At 45.9% G+C, this 24,983-nt stretch overlaps 1 protein-coding gene across 1 annotated transcript in view; it reads left to right on the top strand.

Moving 5' to 3' along the window:
- Positions 1–5,778: 5,778 nt before the first annotated feature.
- The window catches only part of LOC140716871 (collagen alpha-1(XV) chain-like), a 327,765-nt gene continuing 308,560 nt past the window's right edge, over positions 5,779–24,983 (top strand). The window contains exons 1-2 of the mRNA XM_073030228.1: positions 5,779–6,090; positions 6,228–6,307. Coding sequence (XP_072886329.1) covers positions 6,080–6,090; positions 6,228–6,307 — 91 coding nt within the window. The 5' untranslated portion in view covers positions 5,779–6,079. The remainder of the gene's footprint in view (positions 6,091–6,227; positions 6,308–24,983) is intronic.

Raw genomic sequence — 24,983 nt, 5'->3', positions numbered from 1 at the left:
TAGTGGGAACTTGAGGCTTTGGCTCAAGAGGCTTCGGTGAGGAGTCACAGGTAAGTAACAAGTGAGACTGTTGCAGTGGTTGAATAAAAGTCACTAAAATACAGCTAATGAAATAAAGTAGGGATGACCAGGTGATGTGCTGTAGCTGCATGATGTGGGAGCTGGTGGACCCCATTGTGGTTCCTGGTGACCACATCTCCAGCGAGTGTTGGCTGCTCGAGGAACTCAGGCTCAAAGTTGATGACCTGGAATCTGAGCTTCAAACACTGCGGCATTTCAGGGAGGGGAGAGTTACCTGGATTTTCTGTTTCAGGAGGTAGTCACACACATTAGATTAGCTGCCTCAAATTCAGTCTGTAGTCGGGGACGAGGGGGTGTGACTGCGAGTGAGGGGGGCAGTGGGATCCAAGAGAGAGTGCTGGAGGAGCCTCGGCCCTAGAGCTTGTCCAACGGGTCTGAGATTCCTGCTCCCTGTGTGGATGAGAGTGGGGGCTGTAGGAAAGATGAGGAACCTAACTGTGGTATCATAGTTCAGGAAGCCATTCAAGAGGGGGGAAAGAAGAGAAATGTAGTGGTAACTGGGGATAGTGTAGTCAGGGCAATAGACAGAGTTCTCTGTTGTGAGGATGGAGCGTCCCGAAGGCCGTGCTGCCTGACTGGTGTCTGGATTTGGGACATTTTATCTGACCTGCAGAGGAATTTACAGTGGGAGGGGAAAGATCCAGTTATCATAGTCCATGTGGGTACCAACAGCATAGGTAGAATGAGGAAAGAGGTTCTACTGAAGGAATTTGAGCAGCTAGGGACTAAATTAAAACACAGAACCAAAAAGCTGGTAATCTCTGGATTACTACTTGAGCCACGTGCAAATTGGCACAGGGTCAAGAAGGTTAGAGAGTTAAATGTGTGGTTCAAGGATTGGTGTGAGAGAAGTGGGTTTGAATTCATGTGAAATTGGCACCAATATTGGGGAAAGAGGGAGCTGTACCAATGGGACGGGCTCCATCTGAGCTATGATGGGACCTGGATCCTAGCGAATCACATAACTAGGATAGGGCTTTAAACTAAATAGTAGAGGGATGGGTTCAACAGATTAGGGAAGTATGGATAAAGTAAAAGAGAAAAGTGTAGATAAAGATAAAGTAAAAGCAAAAGATAAAAAGAGAAAAGTAAGAGTGGAGTGAAGAAAAGTCAAGTGCAAAAGGGAAAAAGATTACAAGATTTTAAAAGCGCAATGAGTGTAAGAGCACTTTATCTGAATGCCCATAGTATTCGAAACAAGGTCAGTGAACTTGTGGCTCAAATCAGTATAAAGAAATTTGATTTTGTGGCCTTTACAGAGACGTGGTTGCAGGGTGAAGAGGATTGGGAATTAAATATCCAAGGATATCAGATAATATGGAAGGATAGGCAGGAAGGTAAGGGAGATAGGGTAGCGCTCTGACTTAAGGATGAGATCAGGGAGATAGTGAGAGACGATATAAGATCTAAGGAGAAGAATGTTGAATTCATCTAGGTAGAGATTAGGAATAGTAAATGGAAAAATCACTGGTGGGGGTTGTCTATTGGCCACCAAATAATAACATTACAGTGGCACAGGCAATAGACAGTGAATTATCTGAGGCGTGTTAGAATGGAACAGCAGTTATCATGGGGGATTTTAACTTGCACATAGATTGGGTGAGTCAAGTTGGTTGAGGCAGTCATGAGGAGGACTTCATTAAATGCATCCATGATAGCTTTCTTGAACAACATGTTACTGAACCTACAAGGGAACATCTTAACCATATAACCATATAACAATTACAGCACGGAAACGGGCCATCTCGGCCCTTCTAGTCCGTGCTGAATACTTATTCTCACCTTGTTCCACCTACCTGCACTCAGCCCGTAACCCTCCATTCTTTTCTTGTCCATATACCTATCCATTATTTTTTAAATGACAAAATCGAACCTGCCTCTACCACTTCTACTGGAAGCTCATTCCACACAGCTACCACTCTCTGAGTAAAGAAGTTCCCCCTTGTGTTACCCCTAAACTTTTGCCCCTTAACTCTCAACTCATGTCCTCTTGTTTGAATTTCCCCTACTCTCAATGGAAAAAGCCTATCCATGTCAACTCTATCTATCCCCCTCATAATTTTAAATACCTCTATGAAGTCCCCTCTCAACTTCCTACATTCCAAAGAATAAAGACCTAACTTGTTCAACCTTTCTCTGTAACTTAGGTGCTGAAATCCAGGTAACATTCTAGTAAATCTCCTCTGTACTCTCTCTATTTTGTTGACATCTTTCCTATAATTCAGTGACCAGAACTGTACACAATACTCTAAATTTGGCCTCACCAATGCTTTGTACAATTTTAACATTACATCCCAACTCCTATACTCAATGCTCTGATTTATAAAGGCCAGCATATCAAAAGCTTTCTTCACCACCCTATCCACATGAGATTCCACCTTCAGGGAACTATGCACCATTATTCCTAGATCACTCTGTTCTACTGCATTCCTCAATGCCCTACCATTTACCATGTATGTCCTATTTTGATTATTCCTACCAAACTGTAGCACCTCACACTTATCAGCATTAAACTCCATCTGCCATCTTTCAGCCCACTCTTCTAACTGGCCTAAATCTCTCTGCAATCTTTGAAAACCTACTTCATTATCCATAATGCCACCTATCTTAGTATAATCTGCATACTTACTAATCCAATTTACCACCCCATCACCCAGAGCATTAATGTATATGACAAACAACATTGGACCCAGTACAGATCCCTGAGGGACACCACTAGTCACCAGCCTCCAACCTGACAAACAGTTATCCACCACTACTCTCTGGCATCTCTCATCCAGCCACTTTACTACTTGAATCCATTTTACTATTTCAATATTAATACCTAACAATTGAACTTTCCTAACTAACCTTCCATGTAGAACCTTGTCAAAGGCCTTACTGAAGTCCATATAGACAACATCCACTGTTTTACCCTCATCAACTTTCCTAGTAACCTCTTCAAAAAATTCAATAAGATTTGTCAAACATGACCTTCCATGCACAAATCCATGTTGACTGTTCCTAATCAGACCCTGTCTATCCAGATAATTATATATACCATCTCTAAGAATACTTTCCATTAATTTACCCACCACTGACGTCAAACTTACAGGCCGATAATTGCTAGGTTTACTCTTAAACCCCTTTTTAAACAATGGAACCACATGAGCAATACGCCAATCCTCCGGCACCATCCCCGTTTCTAATGACATTTGAAATATTTCTGTCAGAGTCCCTGCTATTTCTACACTAACTTCCCTCAAGATCCTAGGGAAGATCTTGTCAGGACCCGGAGATTTATTCACTTTTATATTCCTTAAAAGCACCAGTACTTCCTCCTCTTTAATCGTCACAGTTTCCATAACTACCCCACTTGTTTCCCTTACCTTACACAATTCAATATCCTTCTCTTTAGTGAATACCTGTTATGGTCTGGTCCGGAGCCTGCATTCTGGGTCTTGATCTGGTCTGCGGACCCCGGACTCCGGGTCTTGTAGCCATCCCTCCTTTCACCCCGAGCCCAATTAGTCACACCTGTGGATCATCGTGGCTTGTTTGGACTCAAGGAGGCGCACCTGATGCCCATCGGCTGGCAGGTGTATATAAGGGGCTCTGGGACTGAGTCTAGTTGGGGGTTGTTCTGACCTGGCTTGGAGTACCCACTGTTAATCAACTAGTTCTGGGAGTCAGTCTTGGAGTCACCCTGGACTGAGCTCCCTTCCTATCCCTTGCCTCTGTTGGGTAAGCAGGCTGGACTGCTGTTGTTTGGTGGAGGACTCTGCCCTTTCCTACCCCTTGCCTCTGTCGGGTAAGCAGGCTGGACTGCTGTTGCCTCGTGGGGGACTCTGCCCCTTCTGATCCCTTGCCTCTGTTGGGTAAGCAGACTGGACTGCTGTTGCCTGGTGGAGGACTCTGCCCTTTCCTACCCCTTGCCTCTGTTGGGTAAGCAGGCTGGACTGCTGTTGCCTCGTGGGGGACTCTGCCCCTTCTGATCCCTTGTCTCTGTTGGGTAAGCAGGCTGGACTGCTGTTGCCTGGTGGGGGCTCTGCCCTTTCCTACCCCTGGCTTCTGATGGGTTGTGCCTTCCATCCTGCCCAGGTGCCCTGTTACTTGCCTAGGCCCCTGTGTTCCTGCCTGGGATGCTGGGCCCTGCCTAGGAGTTATGTGGCCTGCCCAGGGGGCTATCCTCCCAGTGTTCCTTATCCCATAGACTCATCCTCTAGCCTACCCCAGATCCTGCCTTGCCATGAACTATCTCTGAAACCCAGGATCTCCTTGAATGCCATGTCCCTCACACATGCCATGGTCTCCCCATCTTGTTCTATCCTTTAGTTGTTCCTGTGCTGCCCACAGTGCTTCAGTGCCTGTGTCCTGCACTTGGGTCCAGCCTCATGCCCCCTTGTGACAATACTGAAGAAAAGTAATTGTTCAAAATCTCCCCCACCTCTTTTGGCTCTGCACATAGCTGTCTACTCTGATTCTCTAAGGGACCAATTTTATCCCTCACTATCCTTTTGCTATTAATATAACTGTAGAAACCCTTTGGATTTATTTTCACCTTACTTGCCAAAGCAACCTCATATCATTCCAGCATCTGCAGATTCACTCGTGTTGCCTCATATCATCTTTTAGCTTTTCTAATTTCTTTCTTAAATCTGGTCCTGTCTAATGAGACAGGTAAAATCAGTGATCTTGTAGTTACGGATCCTCTTGGAAAGAGTGATCACAGTATGGTTGAATTTCTCGTACAAATGGAGGATGCAATAGTTCAATCTAAAACCAGTGTATTATGCCTAAACAATGGAGACTACAATGGGATGAGGGAGGATTTGGTTAGTGTAGATTAGGAACACAATTGAGGAACAATGGGAGACTTTCAAAGAGATTTTTCATGGTGCTGAACAAAAGCATTCCCGTTAAGAGCAAGGACAGTAAAGGTGAATAAGCCTTGGATAACTAAGGAAATAAAAGAGAGGAAATAAAAACTAAAAGCCTGTGCATACAAAGTCATCAAGAGCAGTGGGGAAACTGGAAGGTTGGGAAAACTTTGAAAAGCAACAAAGTATCATTAAACTAGCAATAAAGAAAGGGAACATAGATTATAAAATAAAATAGCACAGAATATAAAAATGGATAGTAAAAGTTTTTATAAGTGAGGATTCACTTTCGTTCTGTGTGCTATTTGCTTTAGCTGTTTGCACAATTTTTTTTTCGCTCTCTGCACATTGGATTTCTGTCGGTATATGTTATGGGTCCTTCTGGGTTTCTTGTTTCGTGGTTGCCTGTAAGCAGACGAATCTCAAAGTTGCATTATGTATGGATTCTTCAAACTTCTGAGCTTTGAAACCGGAGCACCCGGAGGAAATGCGCGTGGACATGAGGAGAACGCGCTAACTCATTAAGAGGAGCGGCAGATTTGAATCCGGATTGCTGGTGCTGTGATAGCGTTACGCTAATCCCAATGTCTGCGGTGTACCCGCGATGGAGCTGACCGAGTCTCTTGCGACCATCTCCAGTCAGGATGCTCTCCTGTATACATCTCTACAGTTCTCAGTCTACTGACATAACAAATCCCTCCAACACAACGCAGTAGAGTCGATGTCGTGCCTCCTTCGGCATCACCCGGGACAGATCCTCCTTCCCCGCCGCTGTCAATGTGGAACGGAGATTCAGTGGGTATCTGTCTTCCACCATTCCGCTGGGTTTTGAATGCAGAGGAGTTTTGGTGCTCATTGTAATAAATGTTTGCAACCAGAGTTTCTAGTTAGTTTAGAGCGGGCGAAGAGGGTCAGGCCGGGAGGAGGGATCTCCCAGCTCTCCGCTATGTAAATTGGAGGGTGGGGAGGGAGGTCCGGGCCATCGGGAGGGGTCCTTGCCCCCGCATTCGCTGTGGCTCGGATTACAGTGGATGTGAGTTGGAGGAATCGCGGCTCTCGGGCTGCAGTCTTTGTGACTCGCCGCGGCGGCTGGGTCACAAACTCCGGCCGGGACCGGGATCCGCTAGTGAACAGCAGTCATGGGACACAGGTAGGGTGAGAGACTCCCTCTCTCTCTGGCTCCCCTCAGCCATCCTCTTTGCCCCTCTTAGTGCCTGTCTTTTGCTGATTTATTCTCTGGTCTTTCTCCCACCCATTCCCCGGTTCTTCCCTGTCTGGCTGCGGCAGGTTCCCTAAGACCAGCCTGACCTGCCTGTTGTTGCTGTTGTGGTTGAGCGGAGGGACCACCGCCGCCCGGGAGCTGGAAGGTAAGCACGGGCGGGTGGGGGAGAGGTGGGAGAGCCGGTGGGGGGTTCAGCGCCTACCCCCAGAGTCACAGGAACGAGAAACATCGCAGCTTTATAAGGCATTCTTTACTGTGACTGAGATAAGCGCTTATGCATTTACAACTGCCTTTGGTGACTAGAAATGTTTTGCTGATCGGGATGAGTGTTGACTTTATCAGCAGTTTCACTTTAGCAACGTTCCGATTGTGGACTTGTGTAAAAGGGGCGTTTGTACTTGGGAGGGGCGGGGGTTGTATGAAGGCACGGAAAATCTCTCTCCTCTCAATGCTTTCCTGCGGTATGTGGCAGAGATGAGCCTCGGACAGTCCGCTGGGCATGGATTCCTCTTCTCCCTCATCCTCCCCCTTCTATTCCTCACTCTGAGCTCCTTACCTCTTCTCCTCACCTGCCTATCACCTCCCCCTGGTGTCCCCCCTCCTTCCCTTTCTCCTCCTCTCCTCTCAGATTCCTTCCTCTCCAGCCCTTTACCTTCCCCACCCACCAGGCTTCGCCTCTCACTTTCCAGCTCTCGTCCTTCCCCTCACTCCACCTTGTTTTATTCTAGCCTCCCCCCCCCCCCCCCCTCCCCTTTCCAGTCCCGAGGAAACGTCTCGGACGGAAACGTTACTGTTTATTCATTTCCATAGATGCTGCCTGACCTCCTCCAGCACTTGTGTGTGTGTTACTCTGGATTGCTAACGGTGTGTGTGTGTTACTCTGGATTGCTAACGGTTTGTGTTCGTTGCTGCCTCACATCCTTGGCAAGTCACTGGTGTTAATGTTATGGAAACCAGTGGAAGCGGTTGACACGCTGTGGTGCTCCGGTGGTTGGAAGGCTGTGTGTGTGAGAACTCGCATTCTTGGCTGAGAAAGGAAAGGGTTATTTTCGTAAAAAGAAACTGTTGTGAATTGCCTCCATTCACAAAAAAAAGGAAAATCCTTATTTTTGTCTGAATTATTAATAAATTAATAATCTGACAGATTTGACGACCTGCCGATTCACTTTCAAAGACTCTACAACTGGTTCTCAATGTTATTTATTTATTCTTTGCAGTTTGTCATCTTTTGCACATTGGTTGGTTGTAGTTTTTCATGGATTCCATTGTATTTGTTGTACTGTGAATGCCTGCAAGAAAATGAACCTCGGGGTTGTGTACAGTGACATCTATGTACTTTAGCTTTGAAGGCAAAACTTGAGGATGCTTAAGTAGGAAACTTATCCACTGCTGACCCATCGATGATATTAAATTTACTTTGACCATGACTTTACAACTAAGGTAGTCCTTGCTTTAATCCCTGATTGTTTATTTAATTATTATTATTTTGTATTTGCACAGTTTGTCTTTTCCGCACTGGTCAAATGCCAAAGTTGGTGTGGTCTTTCACTGATACTGTTATGTTATTCTATTATGGATTTACACCCACAAGAAAATGAATCTCAGGATGGTATATGGTGGCATGTATGTATCTTGATAATAAATTTACTTTGAATTGTTTTGTGAATAAGATAACTATATGAGCTCTATGAACTATATGAGCTGAACTATATGAACTATATGAGCTGAATTTGTGGTTTAATGTGATTACGCAAAATACATTAGTGGCAAAATGTGACTTTTATATTTTGTGATCTGTACACAAGGAGGTGTAAGGTGCTCCTTCCCTCCGCTAATCTGCGGGTCACCCTTGGGCAAGGTGCAGCACCTGCTTAGACCCCACCCCGATCAGTGTCAGGGTCACATGAAGCCACGGGAGCAGCTGGTGGATGGTTGTCTGAGCAACCATCACAAGTCCCGGTTATGGAGCCTCTGACACCAGGCAGACAACCTCTGAAGAGTTAATTAAGGCTGGGGTCACCCATCTTGTAAAGACACTGTCCAGAAGAAGGCAATGGCAAACCACTTCTGTAGGAAATTTTGGGAGTGGTCAGTTTATATTGCCACATTAGTGGAATTGGAGAGATTTTTCCACAAGGGAAGTCATTCATGCTCTTGTTGCCTACTATATTTTTATTTAGAGACACAGCCCAACAGGCCCAATGAGCCCGTCCCGCCCAATTACACTAATGTGACCAATTAACCTACCAACTGGTACGTCTTGGACTGTTGGAGGAAACGGGAGACCCAGAGGAAACCCCAGCAGTCACAGAGAGGTCTTACAAACTCCTCACAGACAGTGTCGGGAGTTGAAGCTGGGTCGCTGGTGCTAACCGCTACACCACCATGTAGAAACAGAATATACGATAGGTTCTGAAATCAGTTCTATTTGGGAATAATGGGCACCCAGCTGGATTCCATGGGAATGCAACAGACCTTAAGACATCACTTATTTAATTGAGTACTTAAGCTAATAATATTGTGGTAACCTATCACCACAAACAACGAAGAGACGAGTGAAGGTGAGGCTGACTCGAGGGTCGAGGGGTGCAGGTGCCATACAAAGTCAGAAGGTGGTATGTTCAAGGAGAAGTGGTCAGGGTGAGGTTGAGGCATGTGGAAGGTGGAGTTAGAGCAAAGGAATTGGAGGAAAGTCGGAGTGGAGGAGCTTTGTCCATCCAAACAGGAGCGAGGTCAGATCAATCTAAGTGCTGGGGCGATTTGGAAAGGTGGGGTACAGGCCAAAAGTGGCCTGAGGGTCCAGGCTCAGAGTGTATTCGCTGCGGTAAGGCCTAGGTCCTAGTATGGGGATGACACAATGCTTGGAGATTTTAAATGCTGCCGCAGGTGGACTGAAAAGGCACGGTGTCAGGAACATAGGCAAGGGTCGGGCTGATTCTGCTCACTCTTCCGAGACGCTTGCTCCACACTCGGTGGAGCTGGGGCTGTGTCCCGCTCTGGGCTTTGTGTCTCCGGATTCACGATGATTTGCCCCACTGTGTGATGAGCTGGGGCTGTGTCCTGCTCTGGGCTTTGTGTCTCCAGATTCACGATGATTTGCCCCACTGTGTGATGAGCTGGGGCTGTGTCCCGCTCTGGGCTTCGTGTCTCCAGATTCACGATGATTTGCCCCACTGTGTGATGAGCTGGGGCTGTGTCCCGCTCCGGGCTTCGTGTCTCCAGATTCACGATGATTTGCCCCACTGTGTGATGAGCTGGGGCTGTGTCCCGCTCCGGGCTTCGTGTCTCCAGATTCACGATGATTTGCCCCACTGTGTGATGAGCTGGGGCTGTGTCCCGCTCCGGGCTTCGTGTCTCCAGATTCACGATGATTTACCCCACTGTGTGATGAGCTGGGGCTGTGTCCCGCTCCGGGCTTCGTGTCTCCGGATTCACGATGATTTGCCCCACTGTGTGATGAGCTGGGGCTGTGTCCCGCTCCGGGCTTCGTGTCTCCAGATTCACGATGATTTGCCCCACTGTGTGATGAGCTGGGGCTGTGTCCCGCTCCGGGCTTCGTGTCTCCGGATTCACGATGATTTGCCCCACTGTGTGATGAGCTGGGGCTGTGTCCCGCTCTGGGCTTCGTGTCTCCAGATTCACGATGATTTGCCCCACTGTGTGATGAGCTGGGGCTGTGTCCCGCTCTGGGCTTCGTGTCTCCGGATTCACGATGATTTGCCCCACTGTGTGATGAGCTGGGGCTGTGTCCCGCTCTGGGCTTCGTGTCTCCAGATTCACGATGATTTGCCCCACTGTGTGATGAGCTGGGGCTGTGTCCCGCTCTGGGCTTCGTGTCTCCGGATTCACGATGATTTGCCCCACTGTGTGATGAGCTGGGGCTGTGTCCCGCTCTGGGCTTTGTGTCTCCAGATTCACGGTGATTTGCCCCACTGTGTGATGAGCTGGGGCTGTGTCCCGCTCCGGGCTTCGTGTCTCCGGATTCACGATGATTTGCCCCACTGTGTGATGAGCTGGGGCTGTGTCCCGCTCCGGGCTTCGTGTCTCCGGATTCACGATGATTTGCCCCACTGTGTGATGAGCTGGGGCTGTGTCCCGCTCCGGGCTTCGTGTCTCCGGATTCACGATGATTTGCCCCACTGTGTGATGAGCTGGGGCTGTGTTCAATGATTCAATTTCATTCTGAATGCTGTTGCTTGTTTTTATTGTTTGCATGATTTGTGATTTTTTCTTTGTGCATTGGGTGTTGGTCTTTTTTTGTTTCTTTTTTGTGGCTGCCTGTAAGAAGTCAAATCTCAAGGTTGTATAATTTATACGTTCTTTGATAGTAAATATACTTTGAACTTGATATACAGTGCATTGTATATTAAATTAATATACAGTTGATTGGTTAATCAAGGCAGAAGCATAATTGGGACAATGCTTAAAGATCAAGAAATAACCAAGGAAATAGACAGGATTCCTTTCATTAATTTGATACACTATCCCGCTTAATTGAGGCTGGGAACTGTTGCCATATTTTTAGAAGAATGCGTGGGGATCTCATTGAAACCTACTGAATGTTGAAAGTACTAGATATGGTGGATGTGAAAAAGATGTTTCCTATGTTGAGGGTATCCAGAACTAGAGGACACCGTCTCCAAATTGAGAGGCGACCCTTTAAACAGAGATAAGGAGGAATTTTCTTAGCCAGAGAGTAGTAAATCTTTGGAATGCTCTGCCACAGACTGCGGTGGAGGCCCATTCCATGGGTATATATAAGGTAGAAGTTGATTATTTCCTGATCGGTCAGGGCATCAAAGGATATGGTGAGAAGGCAGGTGTATGGGGTTGAGTGGAATCCAGGATCAGCCATGATGGAATGGCGGAGCAGACTCGATGGGCTGAATGGCCTAATTCTGTTCTTATGTCTTATGGGCTTATGGTTAGTCATGAGTACTTGTTCTAGACACTACACTGTGCTTAGACTGAACAGGTTTTAAAAATGTCAGTTGTGTGTGTTCGTGGTCAAAAAGCAGGATAGAGAGGTGTCCTTTCAAACCAGATGAGGAGAAAGTTCTTTAGCCAGTGGGTGGTGAATATGTGGAATTTGTTGCCACATGCATCTGTGGAGGCCAGGTCGTTGGGTGTATTTATGGCAGAGATTGATAGGTTCTTGATTGGACATGGCATCAAAGGTTACAGGGAGAAGGCCGGGAACTGGGGTTAAGGAGGGGGATGAAACGATCAGCCATGATTGAATATCAGAGCAGACTCCATGGGCCAGATGGCCTAATTCTGCTCCTACATCCTATGGTCTTGTGGTCTTCTATACCAGTGTTATTAAACCTGGTTCTGATAGTGACATAGGAGCAGAATTAGGTCATTTGGCCCGTCAGGTCAAGTTAACCATTCCATCATGGCTGATTATTTTTCCCTTTCAGCTCCTTCTGTCTTCTCCCTGTAATCTTTGATGCTCTTACTAATCAAGAACCTATTCAGGCAATGAATTCCACAGCTTCACCCTCTGGCTGAAGAAATTCCTGCTTAGCTCTGTTTGAAAGGGACTTCTGTTGTGTCCTCTGGTTCTAGACTCTCCCGGTGTTCATAGTGCCCGGATGCATCCTACACTGTGCTGACTGAGCCTGAATTTGTTTTGTCTTGGAAACAGCCTGACGTAGAGTTTGTCCATTCTCTCCTGTAACCGCACGGATTTCCTCCGGCTGCTCCTCTGTCCTAACACACTCCAAAGTCATCCAGGTTAGGGTTAGTAATGTGAAGGCATGCTATTTTGGCGTTGGAACTGAGCCACGTTGTTGAAGCAAACAATGCACTTTACTGTGTGTTTCGATGTACATGTGAGAAAGAAAGCTGATCCTTAACTGAGCTGACTGCCATCACCTGCATTTATATTACCGATAACCTGCTGTGTTTGAGAGACCTCATTTCTGTTTTCAACCCCAGTGCACGGTCTCCTCTGCTGCTTTGTGAGGCCACTCTCAACATGGACGAGAAGCATCTCAAATTCCATTTGGGTAGCTTCAAACCTGATGGCATGAACATCAAGTTTTCTAACTTCTGATAGTTTCTCCCCCTCCCCCTTTTCTCCTATTTCCATTTCCCTTTCCAGTTACCCTCTCATCCCTTCGCTTCTCCTCACCTGCCCACCACATTCCCCTGATGCCCCTCCTCCTTCCCTTTCTCACATGGTCCACTCTATTCTCCTATCAGACTCCTTCTTCTTCAGCTCTTTATATCTTCCACCTATCACAGCCTAGTTTCCTACCTCACCCCACTCACCTGCTTTTGCCTGTCACCCGCCAGCTTGTACTCCTTCCCCTTCCCCTCCCACCTCCACCCTCATTCTTTTTCTGTCTTCTGCCCTCTTCCTTTCTGTCCCTGATGGAAGATCTCAACCCACAATGGAGACTGCTTATTCCCATCCATAGATGCTGCCTGAGTTCCTCCAGCATTTTGTGTGTATTAATCTGCAGAATCTCTTGTCTTTATCCCAGTTTGCCCGCATCATCTCTTTCCAGAATGCCCCTGTCCTGAACCTCTGCAGCTATCCTTGCTAGTTTGGTGTTGCTTGTCACAGGCATCGCCATCAGAGGGCCTGCACTTCTCTTTTCCACCTTGTTTCTGCTCCTCCAACCTTCAAATAGATCGCCCTTTCATTGAAGCCCAGATGCTTCTCTGCCGCTCTTTCAAGCTCCCTGCCCAATGCTCCCAGGCTCACAAGCTCCCTGCCCAATGCTCCCAGGCTCACAAGCTCCCTGCCCAATGCTCCCAGGCTCACAAGCTCCCTGCAGCAATGCTCCCAGGCTCACAAGCTCCCTGCCCAAAGCTCCCAGGCTCACAAGCTCCCTACCCAATGCTCCCAGGCTCACAAGCTCCCTGCCCAAAGCTCCCAGGCTCACAAGCTCCCTGCCCAATGCTCCCAGGCTCACAAGCTCCCTGCCCAAAGCTCCCAGGCTCACAAGCTCCCTGCCCAAAGCTCCCAGGCTCACAAGCTCCCTGCCCAATGCTCCCAGGCTCACAAGCTCCCTGCCCAATGCTCCCAGGCTCACAAGCTCCCTGCCCAATGCTCCCAGGCTCACAAGCTCCCTGCAGCAATGCTCCCAGGCTCACAAGCTCCCTGCCCAAAGCTCCCAGGCTCACAAGCTCCCTGCCCAAAGCTCCCAGGCTCACAAGCTCCCTACCCAATGCTCCCAGGCTCACAAGCTCCCTGCCCAAAGCTCCCAGACTCACAAGCTCCCTGCCCAAAGCTCCCAGGCTCACAAGCTCCCTACCCAATGCTCCCAGGCTCACAAGCTCCCTACCCAATGCTCCCAGGCTCACAAGCTCCCTGCCCAAAGCTCCCAGGCTCACAAGCTCCCTACCCAATGCTCCCAGGCTCACAAGCTCCCTACCCAATGCTCCCAGGCTCACAAGCTCCCTGCCCAATGTTTCCAGGCTCACAAGCTCCCTGCCCAATGCTCCCAGGCTCACAAGCTCCCTACCCAAAGCTCCCAGGCTCACAAGCTCCCTGCCCAAAGCTCCCAGGCTCACAAGCTCCCTACCCAAAGCTCCCAGGCTCACAAGCTCCCTGCCCAAAGCTCCAGGCTCACAAGCTCCCTGCCCAATGCTCCCAGGCTCACAAGCTCCCTGCCCAATGCTCCCAGGCTCACAAGCTCCCTTTTCTTAAGAAGCCGTTGACAGATGTTGAACTTGCCGGTACTAATAATCAGACCGTGTGTGCTGGTAATGGTTTCTACCTGTCCAACTGTAAATGAAAGAGAAGACCAACATAATTTCGGAGAATTAGGATGCTGCCTGGATTAGAGGGCATGTCTTTTGAAGAAGGGTTGAGTGAGCTGGGACTTTTCTCGTTGGAATGGAGGATAAGAGGCGACTTAGTGGAGGTGTAAAGATGATAAGAGGCACAGATCGAGAGGACAGCCAGAGACTTTTTCCCAGGGTGAAACTGGCTAATATGATGGAACATATTTTAAGGTGATTGGAGGAATGTATAGGGGTGATGTCAGAGGTTTTTCACGTAGAGGGTGATAGGTGCAAGCAACGCCTACCACTCTACATCCAGGGGTGATTGTAGAGGCAGATACATTAGGAACATTTAAGAGACACTTAGATATTTGCAGTCTCTTGTGTTTTATATCTATATTGGTGGTTTTGTTACAGAAAATATTACAGGATTAAGGTATCAACTATGGTTCTGTGGTAACAGCTTGTCTGTGGATCACATGCTTGTGGGTTAAAACCCTCTGCAGGGACTTGAGCACATTATCTACGCTAGAGTGGTGCAGAAGGGGATCAGGATAGCCGGAGGCTTCGCATTTCAGATGTACCGTTAAGCCACAGCATCTCTGACCTTGGAGTGAGGCCAGAAAGTTCATGGTGCCACTTGCTTGGAAAGTCAGAAAATTCTCCTCTGTGTTCCGAGCAACAGCTGGAGAGAGGTTACCGAGCCGGTTGGTGTTTGTGAGACCTTGTTGAACATAAATCTCGTTCGCTGCTATCGAAGGAAGCTGTCTGTGTGTGGCAGTCTCTTGCTCACTGCTTGTGAGGGAAGCCACCTGTGTTCGAGTGTGCGCCCTTTGCATTCAGAGGATGATATTGAATTTCCGGGTCTGCGATTTATGGACTGTGGTTTATTTGGACTCTTTCAGTTTTATGTTTATATATTCTGTGTTTTCACCTGTTCTTTCTTGCTTCCTTTCTGCAAATATTTTTTTTTGCACCAGGTAGGGCTGGGGGTTGATATTCTTGTTACTGTTTGTGAGATTTGTTTTTTTTTTTGTGCATGGGAGGGTTGATACTTTTCTTTGAACAGCTTCCATGGTTTGCTTTGTTTCCTGACTATCTGGAGAAGATGAATCTCAGAGTTGTATATGGCATATGTACTTTTATAATAAATGTACCTTGAACCTTGAAATTTGATGGAGCATTTCCTGCCTCACCATGTGCCTGCACATCAAAAATAGCTCATTAATCATAGATACATTTGCTCTGGGACATTATATATGAAGGATATTTAATTTACAAGTGAAGGATTTATCAGGATACTGCCTGGTTTAGAGGGCCTTCATTAATTGAGGGAACTGAGTTTAAGAGTGCCTTACACCACCTTTGGTAGAGACACATCTCCACTCCACCACTTTGTAAAACCCTGTTTAGACATAGCTTCAAGAGATCACTTGCATTATTTCTCATCATCATCCATCAACAGGGACCCCCACCACCCAGGACATGCTCTCTGCTCACTGCTGCCATCAAGAAGAATGTACAGGAGCTTCAGGACTCACACCACTAGATTCAGGAATAGTTATTACCCCTCAACTATCAGGCTTTTGAATGAGAGAGAAAAATGGAGGGTTATGTAGGAGGAAAGGATTAGATCACGGGTTCCCAAACTGGGTCCACAGACCCCTTGGTTAATGGCAAGGGTTCATCGCATAAAAAAAGGTTGCGAACTCCTTGGGTAGATTGATCTCAGAGTAGATTAGAAGGCTGGTAAATCATCATGGCCAAAGAGTCTGTGCTATACTGTGCTGTTCTATGAAAGAAAGCCCTTCATATAAAATTCAAAATTGCATATATATGAATGCAAATTGCTTCTTGCCACATAGGAAGCCACAGTTACAAATTAACAATGTACTATTTCTATTTGCAATATTTATGATTGAAATTATTTCATTGAATTGATAGTCTCTCATTTATCTTCCATCACTCCTTCACAGCACTCGAATTAGAGTAGCCTTTCTTTTCTCAGTGGATCACTGTCTTGCGTTGAATGCATTTGCCTCCAACGTTTCGGATGACACGTGGGCTCCATATGGAAACAATTCTGTGGATTACCTTGTTGGAAGGAAATATATCCCATTATTTAATAGAACAGGCAGAGGGTTCCGACAAACACTTCAGCTACAACTGGTGTCGCTGAGTTTTAAGTGAATTTGTCAGAGGGAAACTCTCTACTGCGGTGAGAATTGAGTTTGTCTTCAGATTCAGACTTACCTATCACAGGTATTTCAAAATGTATAGTAAAATGTGACATTCGCATTAACAGCCAATGTGACGTAAAGATGTGTTAGGAGCAGCCTGCAAGTGTCACCACATATTCCAGCGCAAAGTAGCACTCCCATCATGCTCAGCAGAACACAAAAGGAACTGCAACAGCAGAGCAGCGGCAACACGAACCCCTTCCTTCCACCTGCCCGCGCGCACGCGCTCAGTGCCCTAACCCCAGGGCAGGCTGTCCCCAGTGGACTCGGACTCTCACACATTGGGCTTCTGACTCCCCCAGTGGACTTGGAGACTAACAAACCCAGGTTTGGCCATCGGCATTAAGTGGAGTTTGACTGGCCAATCACCCTTCCTCTGTGCCATCAACATCTGTGCATTTCAGAACAAAGTTGGTCTATAACTTGCATTACTTCTCCAGGCGTGGTACTGGGGATTACTCACTGCTCTGTATTGTGTAGGGAGGCAAATGTTAATTTTAAACAGTTCTTCATCTCTGTTCTGTTTTGCACTGACCGCCTTGTGTTAGCTTCCACTTGGACATTGCTAACATAGCTTTACCTCACTTTAACCTTTCCCTTTGCAGGTGATAGAGAAGTTGGTGGAGTTGTGGACAGTGTCGAAGGTTGTTGTAGGTTACAAAGAGACAATAACCAGATGCAAAGCTGGGTTGAGAAGTGGCATATGGAGTTCAACCTGGAAAAATGATATGATTCACTTTGGAAGACAGACTTACAGGGTGAATGCTAGGATCCTTAGCAGTGTGGTGGAACAGAGGGATTTTGAGGTCCACGTCCACAGATCCTTCAAAGTTGCCACGCAAGTTGATACGGTGGTTAAGAAGTCCTATGATGTATTGGTCTCCATTCTTTTGGGGATTAAGTTCAAGAGCCATGACGTAATGTTGCAACTCTATAAAACTCTGGTTAGAACATACTTGGAATATTGTGCTGAGATCTGGTCACTTCATTATAGGAAGGATGTGAAAGCTTTAGAGAGGATTCATGCTGATGTTATTGTATTTCTGTTATATTGAGTATCCTGTTGTACATAATATTTATTATAAATTACTATAATTGCACATTCAGATGGAGATGTAACATTAAGATTTTTACTCCTCTTGTATATAAAGGATGTAAGTAATAAGTCAATTCAATTCAAATGCTTTTATTCCATTTTGGAGGCTGAATTTGTCTTTCAACGTGGTGGTAACCGGGTGCAAATCCATAGGCCTGGACTAATGATCCAGAGAATGTGAGTTCAAGCCTGCAGTGTGCCAGTTTGGGATTCAGTTTTTAAAAAAATCCGGAAAGGTAAAAGTAGCAAGCTTCCCAACAGTTATTGGGGCAGTCGACAAAATTGGAGTAGAAGTTGGTTTATTGTTGTCACATGTACCAAGGTACATACAGGTCACTTCATTACACAGTGCATTGAGGTAGTACGAGGGAAAACAACGATACAGAATAAAGTGTAACAGCTACGGAGAAAGTGCAGTGCAGGTAGACAGTGAGGTGCAAATTTGTACTGACGTAGATTGAGGTCCAGAGTCCATCTTACCGTCCTAGTGAACCATTCAATAGTGGGGTAGAAGCTGTCCTTGAGCCTGGTGGTGTGTGCTTTCAGGCTTTTGAAGATGGGAGGGAGGAGAAGAAAGATGTCTGGTGTCTTTGATTATGCCAGCTGCTTTACTGAGGCAGCGAGGTGAAGAGTCCAGAGAGAGGAGGCTGGTCTTCCTGATGTGTAAAGCTGGGTGGTGGGTGGGGTGGAGATATGTCTCTACTAAAGGAGGTGTAAGGCATTCTTTCCCTCCGCTAGCCTGCAGGTCACCCTTAGGCTTAGCCTTACGATCAGGGTCACGTGAAACCATGGGAGCAGGTGGTGGATGGTCGTATGAGCTCTCCTGGTGCAGATCACAAGTCCTGGTTATGTGAACACTGATGCCAGGCAGACAATCTCTGATAATGGCTGGAGTCTCCCATCTTGTAAAGACACTGTCCAGAAGAAGGCAATGGCAAACCACTTCTGTGTAAAAATTTGCCAAGAACAATCATGGTCATAACACTGTCAGGATATCCATCTGCAGGGGATTGCAATCTCAGTCAGCTCCATTATGGGCACGAACCTTCCCAGCATCGAGGACACCTTCAAAAGGCAATGCCTCAAAAGGGCAGCATCCATCATTTAGTGTTGATGCTGTGCTAAAAATAAGCCCATCATAGTGATAAAGCCCTTTATGAGTGTTTATGATGGAAACACTTTGGACTCTTCCTCCACCTCCATCTGTAGGTAGACCTTTGCTGAAGTGTTTCCCTTCAGAAAGATTTGATCTAATTTCAGTACTGGGTTGATGGCATCCACAATCCTCTGCCGCTTCAGGCAGTCACAGTTGCCATGCTGTCATAAAAACGCAGAAAATCCACAGACTTCCGTTCGGCCGGGATACCTGTCACACCCTGAGCGGATTGGCGAGCAGCTCAACTGCATCAAAGCCATCACTGATTGGAGGAAGCACACTCTCCGCATGGACAAGAACAGGTCCAGAAAATGACTCTTTCAGTACTGCCTTCCATGGGAAGACTGAAGCCTTGGCAGCAGCGATCTTTAACTCACTTTTAACTGTACACTAAAGGCTGTTACTCAGCAGCAGCTTCAGAAATATTCATTGCTTATAAAGTACATACCTTGTGTTTCAGGCCTGTAGAGCCATGGAGACTTTCCATCTCTCCCTGTTCATGAAGCAGTTGGACTGCTATCTTGTGCCGATAGCCAGAGTCTTGGCACGGATTTTGTTCTTGGAAAACAGTCACAGAAAACATGCCAGAATAAAATGTGATCCCTTTGGCTTTGTACAGTCTCAGGCTTCTTCCTGTGGAGCTGAGGAATGCCTAAAATCTTAACAGTCCCTCTTGGTTTCTGTTGATCAGAATCAGGTTTAATATCGCTGGCGTATGTCATGAGATTTGTAATGTGGCATCCGTACATTGCAATACATAATGATGACCTCTAAATTACTGTAAACATATATCTGATAAATAGAAACCTGATGGCAGAGGGCAAGAGGCAGTTCCTGAAAAGCTGAGTGTGTCTTCATGCTCCTGTACCTCCTTCCTGCATAGCAATGAGAAGAGGACATGTCCTGGGTGGTGGGAGACCTCGAAGCTGTCTTTGATGCCGGAGCAGTTGGTGCCGAAGATGGAGCTGACTGACGTTCACAACTTTTGATCCTGTGCAGTGTCCCCTTGCCTATACCAGACAGTGATGCAACCAGTTAGAACGCTCTCCACAGTCCCGCTATAGAAATTTGCCAGCACCTCACATCTAACTGACATAGGAAAGGCATCCTGAGTGAAAAAGAGAGCACATTACGTTAGGAAAACACTTTATATCCATCATCAAAGACCCCCACCATCCAGCTCATGCTCTCTTCTCACCACAACCATTGGACATGAGGTTCAGGAGCCTTAGGTCCCACACCACCAGGTTCAGGAGCAGTTATTATCCTAAAACCAACAGGCACCTGAACTGGCATGGATAATTTCACTCACCCCAACTGTGACTGATTCCACAACCTACAGACTTCCTTTCAGGATTCTGCAACTCATGTTTACAGTATGTTTTATTTTTGATTATTGTTTACATTTTTTTTTGCATGTAGGTTGTCAGTTTTAGTGATTTATACAGGTCTTACTTACTGTCCGTTGCGCTGCTGGCATTTCGGGCAGCAATGAAGGTCCTCCATCTCTGGCGGTGTTCATGACCGTTCATCGTGTCAGTAGCTCAGTTTTCACCACCGTCCCGGCTGAGGACTCAGGAAAGCATTGCACACTGATGTACAAGGATTCTTCATTTCTGTAACAATTTTGTTTTACCAGTCAGGGTTGTTACCCCTGAGCTGACCCCAGACCACTCTTAGTCTGGCCTCTACCCTTTGACCTGTTGGTCATGGGTGACCCTACCAAAGCCAAAGTCCTGACTCCAGCCAGCATAGCTCTCTGGGTTGTTGAGGCATGCAAGCTCCAAACCACGACAAGGCTGTGGTCCTCCTGGAGGTTTTATACAGTAGATTTTCATACATTCTATTGTATTTCTTCATTTTCTTGCAAGCATTTGCAGGAAAATAAATCTCAAGGAGGAAGTTTCAAAAGGCGAAGGAGTCTAGGACTAGAGGGCACAATCTCAGGACAGAAGGATGTCCGTTGAAGAGAAGAGGTGAAATTTCTTGAGTCAGAAGGTGGTGAGTCTGTGGAACTCATTGTCTCTGATGGCTGTGGAGGTTGTTAGGTTTTGTAAGTCCAAAACATAAAACTAGTTGCAAGATAAACTTGGGGAGACCAAGACAAATGTGTACTCTTCATTTTTGTTACTTTTAGCGAGGCACGCGCTGGTGACGTGCAGGCGTGATAACGGATGTGATTCATGTATGTTCACGTGTGACCTGCATTGCATTATGTAAACAATAAAGAATACTTAATCAAATAATATACTTACAGTATTACTCAAATAATACTCTAACATTATAGATTAAGTGCTCATGGTGAGAAACACTTTGGAGTTTTCTTCCATCTCCATCTCTAGGTAAGCCTCAGCTACCTTCACTTTGCTGAAGTGAAACATTTGCAAAGATATCCTCTATCCTGGGCAGAGGGTATTGATTTACTTTCAGTATTGGATTGATGGTGACCTTAAAATCTGCACAGATCCTGACAGACCCATTCTTGGCTACTAGGACCACTGGTGTTGTCCATCAGCTCCACTAAACCTCGGAAAGCATTCCTTCAGCCTCCATGTGATCTAGCTCACTGGCTACTTTATCACAAATGGTATAAGGAACAGGACAGACTTTGTAAAATTTGGGTGTGGCATTTTCATTTTACAGTGTTATACTCTCGATATATTTGAGCTTTCCGATGCCATCCTTGAACACTGCTGTGGTATCATCCGGTACCTTTCCAAATTCACTTTCAATTGACTCTCTAATAGCGTGCCAGGGGATGTAGCATGCAAATAGTGGATAGATCTCCAATCAAGTTGTAGTTGTCTCAGCCAATCATGACCCCACATTACTGACCCTCCTGTTTTTACCACATACACACCCAATGTGGCTTGCTAGTTGTTGTATTTTGCTATTAGGAATGTCAATCCCACAGGAGCTATCTTTTCTACATTGTAAGTTCTTAGTTGGATATCTGTAGAGTTCAGTTTAGTATCTGTAAAATGCCATTCAAACTGATTTTGTGGAATAACTGAAACAGCCATTTTAATTAATTTTAATTAATTCATGGAATAAATTAAACAATTCCTTTTTAATTTGCCATTCACTTCTGGCCTAAACCATATTGCTTGTCTCTTGTTAGTTTTCATATTGTAAATGTCAAGGCTACACAATCCTGTGTTGCCCCATCAATATCAGATCCTTCATCGACAGCGTGCAGATTAGTGCTCTTTATGGAAACTGCAACTTTGACTCGGGTAGCAAAAGTGAGTGGGAAGTTGGATGATTGGAAGCTATTAAAATCCAACAAAAGGCAACTAAAAAAGCTACAAGAAGGGAAAAGATGAAATATGAGGACAGACTAGCCAATAATATAAACCAGGATACCAAAAGTATTTTCAGTTATATAAAGAGTGAAAGGCAGGTGGGAGTTGATATTGAACCACTGGGAATAATGCTGGTGAGGTAGTAATAGGGGACAAAGAAATGGTAGATGAACTTAATGGGTACTTTGCACCAGTTTTCACAGTGGAAAACACCAGCAGTGAGCCAGAGATCCGTGAGTGTCAGGGAGCAGGAGTGAGTGCCATTGCTATTACAAAGGAAAAAGTGTTAGGCAAACTCAAAGGTCTGAAGGTGGATAAGTCACCTGGACCAGATGGACTACATCCCAGAGTCCTGAGAGAGGTTGCTGAAGAGATAATGGATGCATTGGTCGTGATCTTTTAAGACTCAATTGCTGAAGTTTCAATGTATGTGGAGACTAATGAAAAAATCAAAGTCAGCATATTTTCTGTAAAGGTAAATCTGTTAGAATTCTTCGAGAAAGTAACAAGCAGGGAAGATGTTGGAGAGGCAGTGGATGTCATTTACATTGATTTTCAGAAGGTGTTTGATAAGGTGCCACACGTGAGGGTACAAGATGAAATGCTATGGCATCACAGGAAAGATACTGGCATGAATGGCTGACAGGCAGGAGGCAGCGAGTAAAAGTGGCCTTTACCAGTTGGCTATCGGTGCCGAGCGGTGTTCCTTGCATCGGTATTGGGAACACTACTTTTCACATTGTTTGTCAACGATTTGGATAATGGAATTTGTGGCAAAGTTTGTGGATGATATGAAGATAGGTGGAGGGGTAGGTAGTGCTGAGGAAGCAATGCGATTGCAGCAGAACAGGTAAATTGGAAGAATGGGCAAAAAAGTGGCAGATGGAATACAGTGTTGAGAAATGTATGATAATGCTTTTTGGTAAAAGGAACAATAGTGCAGACTATTATCTAAATGGGGAGAAGGTTCAAACATCAGAGTTGCAGAGGGTCTTGGGAGTCCTTGTGAAGGTTAATTTACATTTTGAGTCTATGGTAAAGAAGGCAAATGCAATCTTGGCATTTATTTCCAGGGGAGTAGAGTATAAAATCAAGGAGATAATGCTGAGCTTTTATAAGACACTAGTCAGGCTACACTTGGAGTATTGTCAACAGTTTTGGGTCCCATATCTCAGAAAGGATGTAATGTCATTGGAGGGACTGCAGAGATTCATGAGAATGATTCCAGGAATGAAGGGGTTAACATAAGAGGAACATTTGGCAGCTTTGAATCTGCTCAGAGGAATTTAAAAGAATGTGTGAGGATCTCATTGAAACCTAAGGAATGTTGAAAGGTCTAGATAATGTGGATGTGGAGAGGATGTTTCCTATGGTGGGGGTGCCCAGAACTAGAGGGCACAGCCTCAAACACTGTCTAGTCTGTGGTATATATACCCTTTAGAACAGAAGTAAGGAGGCATTTTTTTTTTAGCCAGGGAGTAGAAAATTTGTGGAATGCTCTGCCACAGATTGTGGTGGAGGCCAAGTCCATATGTATATTTAAGGTGAAAATTTCCTGATCGGTCAGGGCATTAAAGGATATGGTGAGAAGGCAGGTGTATGTGGTTGAGTGGGCTCTGGGATCAGCCATGATGGAATAGCAGAGCAGACTCGATGGGCTGAATGGCCTAATTCTGCTCCTATGTCTTATGCTCTTGTGGACATTTTATCTTTTTCTCTTCCCTGTGCAGTCCATTTATTTTTGTTTGCCCGACATGCTCTTTGTACGTGTCCTACTTTGTTGCATTTTGTGCAAATTTCACCTTTAAGCCTGCATTGGTCTGGTGTATGTGACCCCCTGCCACAATGGTGATACAATTTGTTTGGTCAGGCCGGTTTCTGTTTCAATATCAGCACTTGCTGCCTTTTTTCCCCCTGAAAGCGGAAGGAATCGCTCCCTGATTTATTTATGTGTGAAATCCTAAAGGTTGTGGGGAATAGAGCCAAGGTTTTAGCTGTTGCCAAAGGCACTGATCTGGAGCACTGGATGTGGGAGTGTGTCTCCTGTCAGTGGGAAGGGTGAGCAATCTCCACACCGAGTCCAAATCCGACTCTGGGACAGGTCGCTGTGACACTGTGCGGTACGGAAGCGGTAAGGCATCAGAGCATCAGACCCTACAGGAACAGGCCTGTTTGTGACATTTACTGGGAGCATTGCAGATGAACCATTGTTGAGGATCCCTACCACCCACCCCACAATCTCTCTGACCCACTACCATCAGGAAGGAGGTACAAGAACATCAGGACTTTGACTGTCAGACTGGGTGACAGCTTCTTCCCTCAGGCTGTGAGACGAATGAATACCCTGCCACCACCGAGGTCTCGTCACTAGGACAGCGAGCTGTTTACTGTTTACCTGTGCTGCGCACTACATGCAGTTTGATTTATATTTTATGAACTTATTTGTGATAATATTTTTTCTGTGTGTTTCGTTTGCTGTGTGCGAGTGCACCGTGGTCCAGAGGGACATTGTTTCATTTGGTTGGAATGGAAAACCATCGCCAAGGTTGGAAACAAGGAGAGGATGAGCAGACTCTATTTACTAAGGAAGCTGAGATCCTTCAATGTGTAGAGCAGGATGTTGGAGATCTTTTACCAGGCTGTTGTAGCGAGTCAGTCTTCCTTGCGGCTTTGTGTCGGGGGAGCAGCATCGGTGCTGATGATGCAAAAAGACTAAATAAACTCATCAAGAAGGCTGGATCCGTCCTTGGCTACAACCCAGACTCTCCTGAGTTAGTGCTGGAGAGGAGGTCGCTAAACAAACTGTTATCCATTTTGGGCAATCTGGCACATCCTCTCCACGACCTACTGAATGAGCGGCGGCGTGCCCTTTCGAACCGACCCATTCAGCTCCGCTGTCACGAGGATCGTTACAGAGAATCCTTCCTACCAAATGCAATGAGCATATACAACAGTTCACCTCTGTGTGACAGGAGAACACACACAAAAACAATAGTCTCCGCTTTATTATTTCATAATTATTATTGTACCCACTGCACATTGGTATATTATTATTGTGTATATTATTATTCTGTACTTTGTTATTAGTCAAGTCTGCACACTAAGTGTGTTTTTAAAAGTTGCTGTAATGAAAGCATTTTCCACTTGGGATCAATAAAGTATTTATTGTAATTATTCTTATAATATATGTACAGTCAGATGACAATAAACTTGACCTTGTTTCCATTCCATAACCACTTGAACATAAATTACAAAGCAGGACATGTCCTCCCAGACGTGTG

Source organism: Hemitrygon akajei, chromosome 1 (genome assembly GCF_048418815.1).
Source record: "Hemitrygon akajei chromosome 1, sHemAka1.3, whole genome shotgun sequence".
Lineage (NCBI taxonomy): Eukaryota > Metazoa > Chordata > Chondrichthyes > Myliobatiformes > Dasyatidae > Hemitrygon > Hemitrygon akajei.
This window is presented reverse-complemented; position numbering and strand designations above follow the sequence as displayed.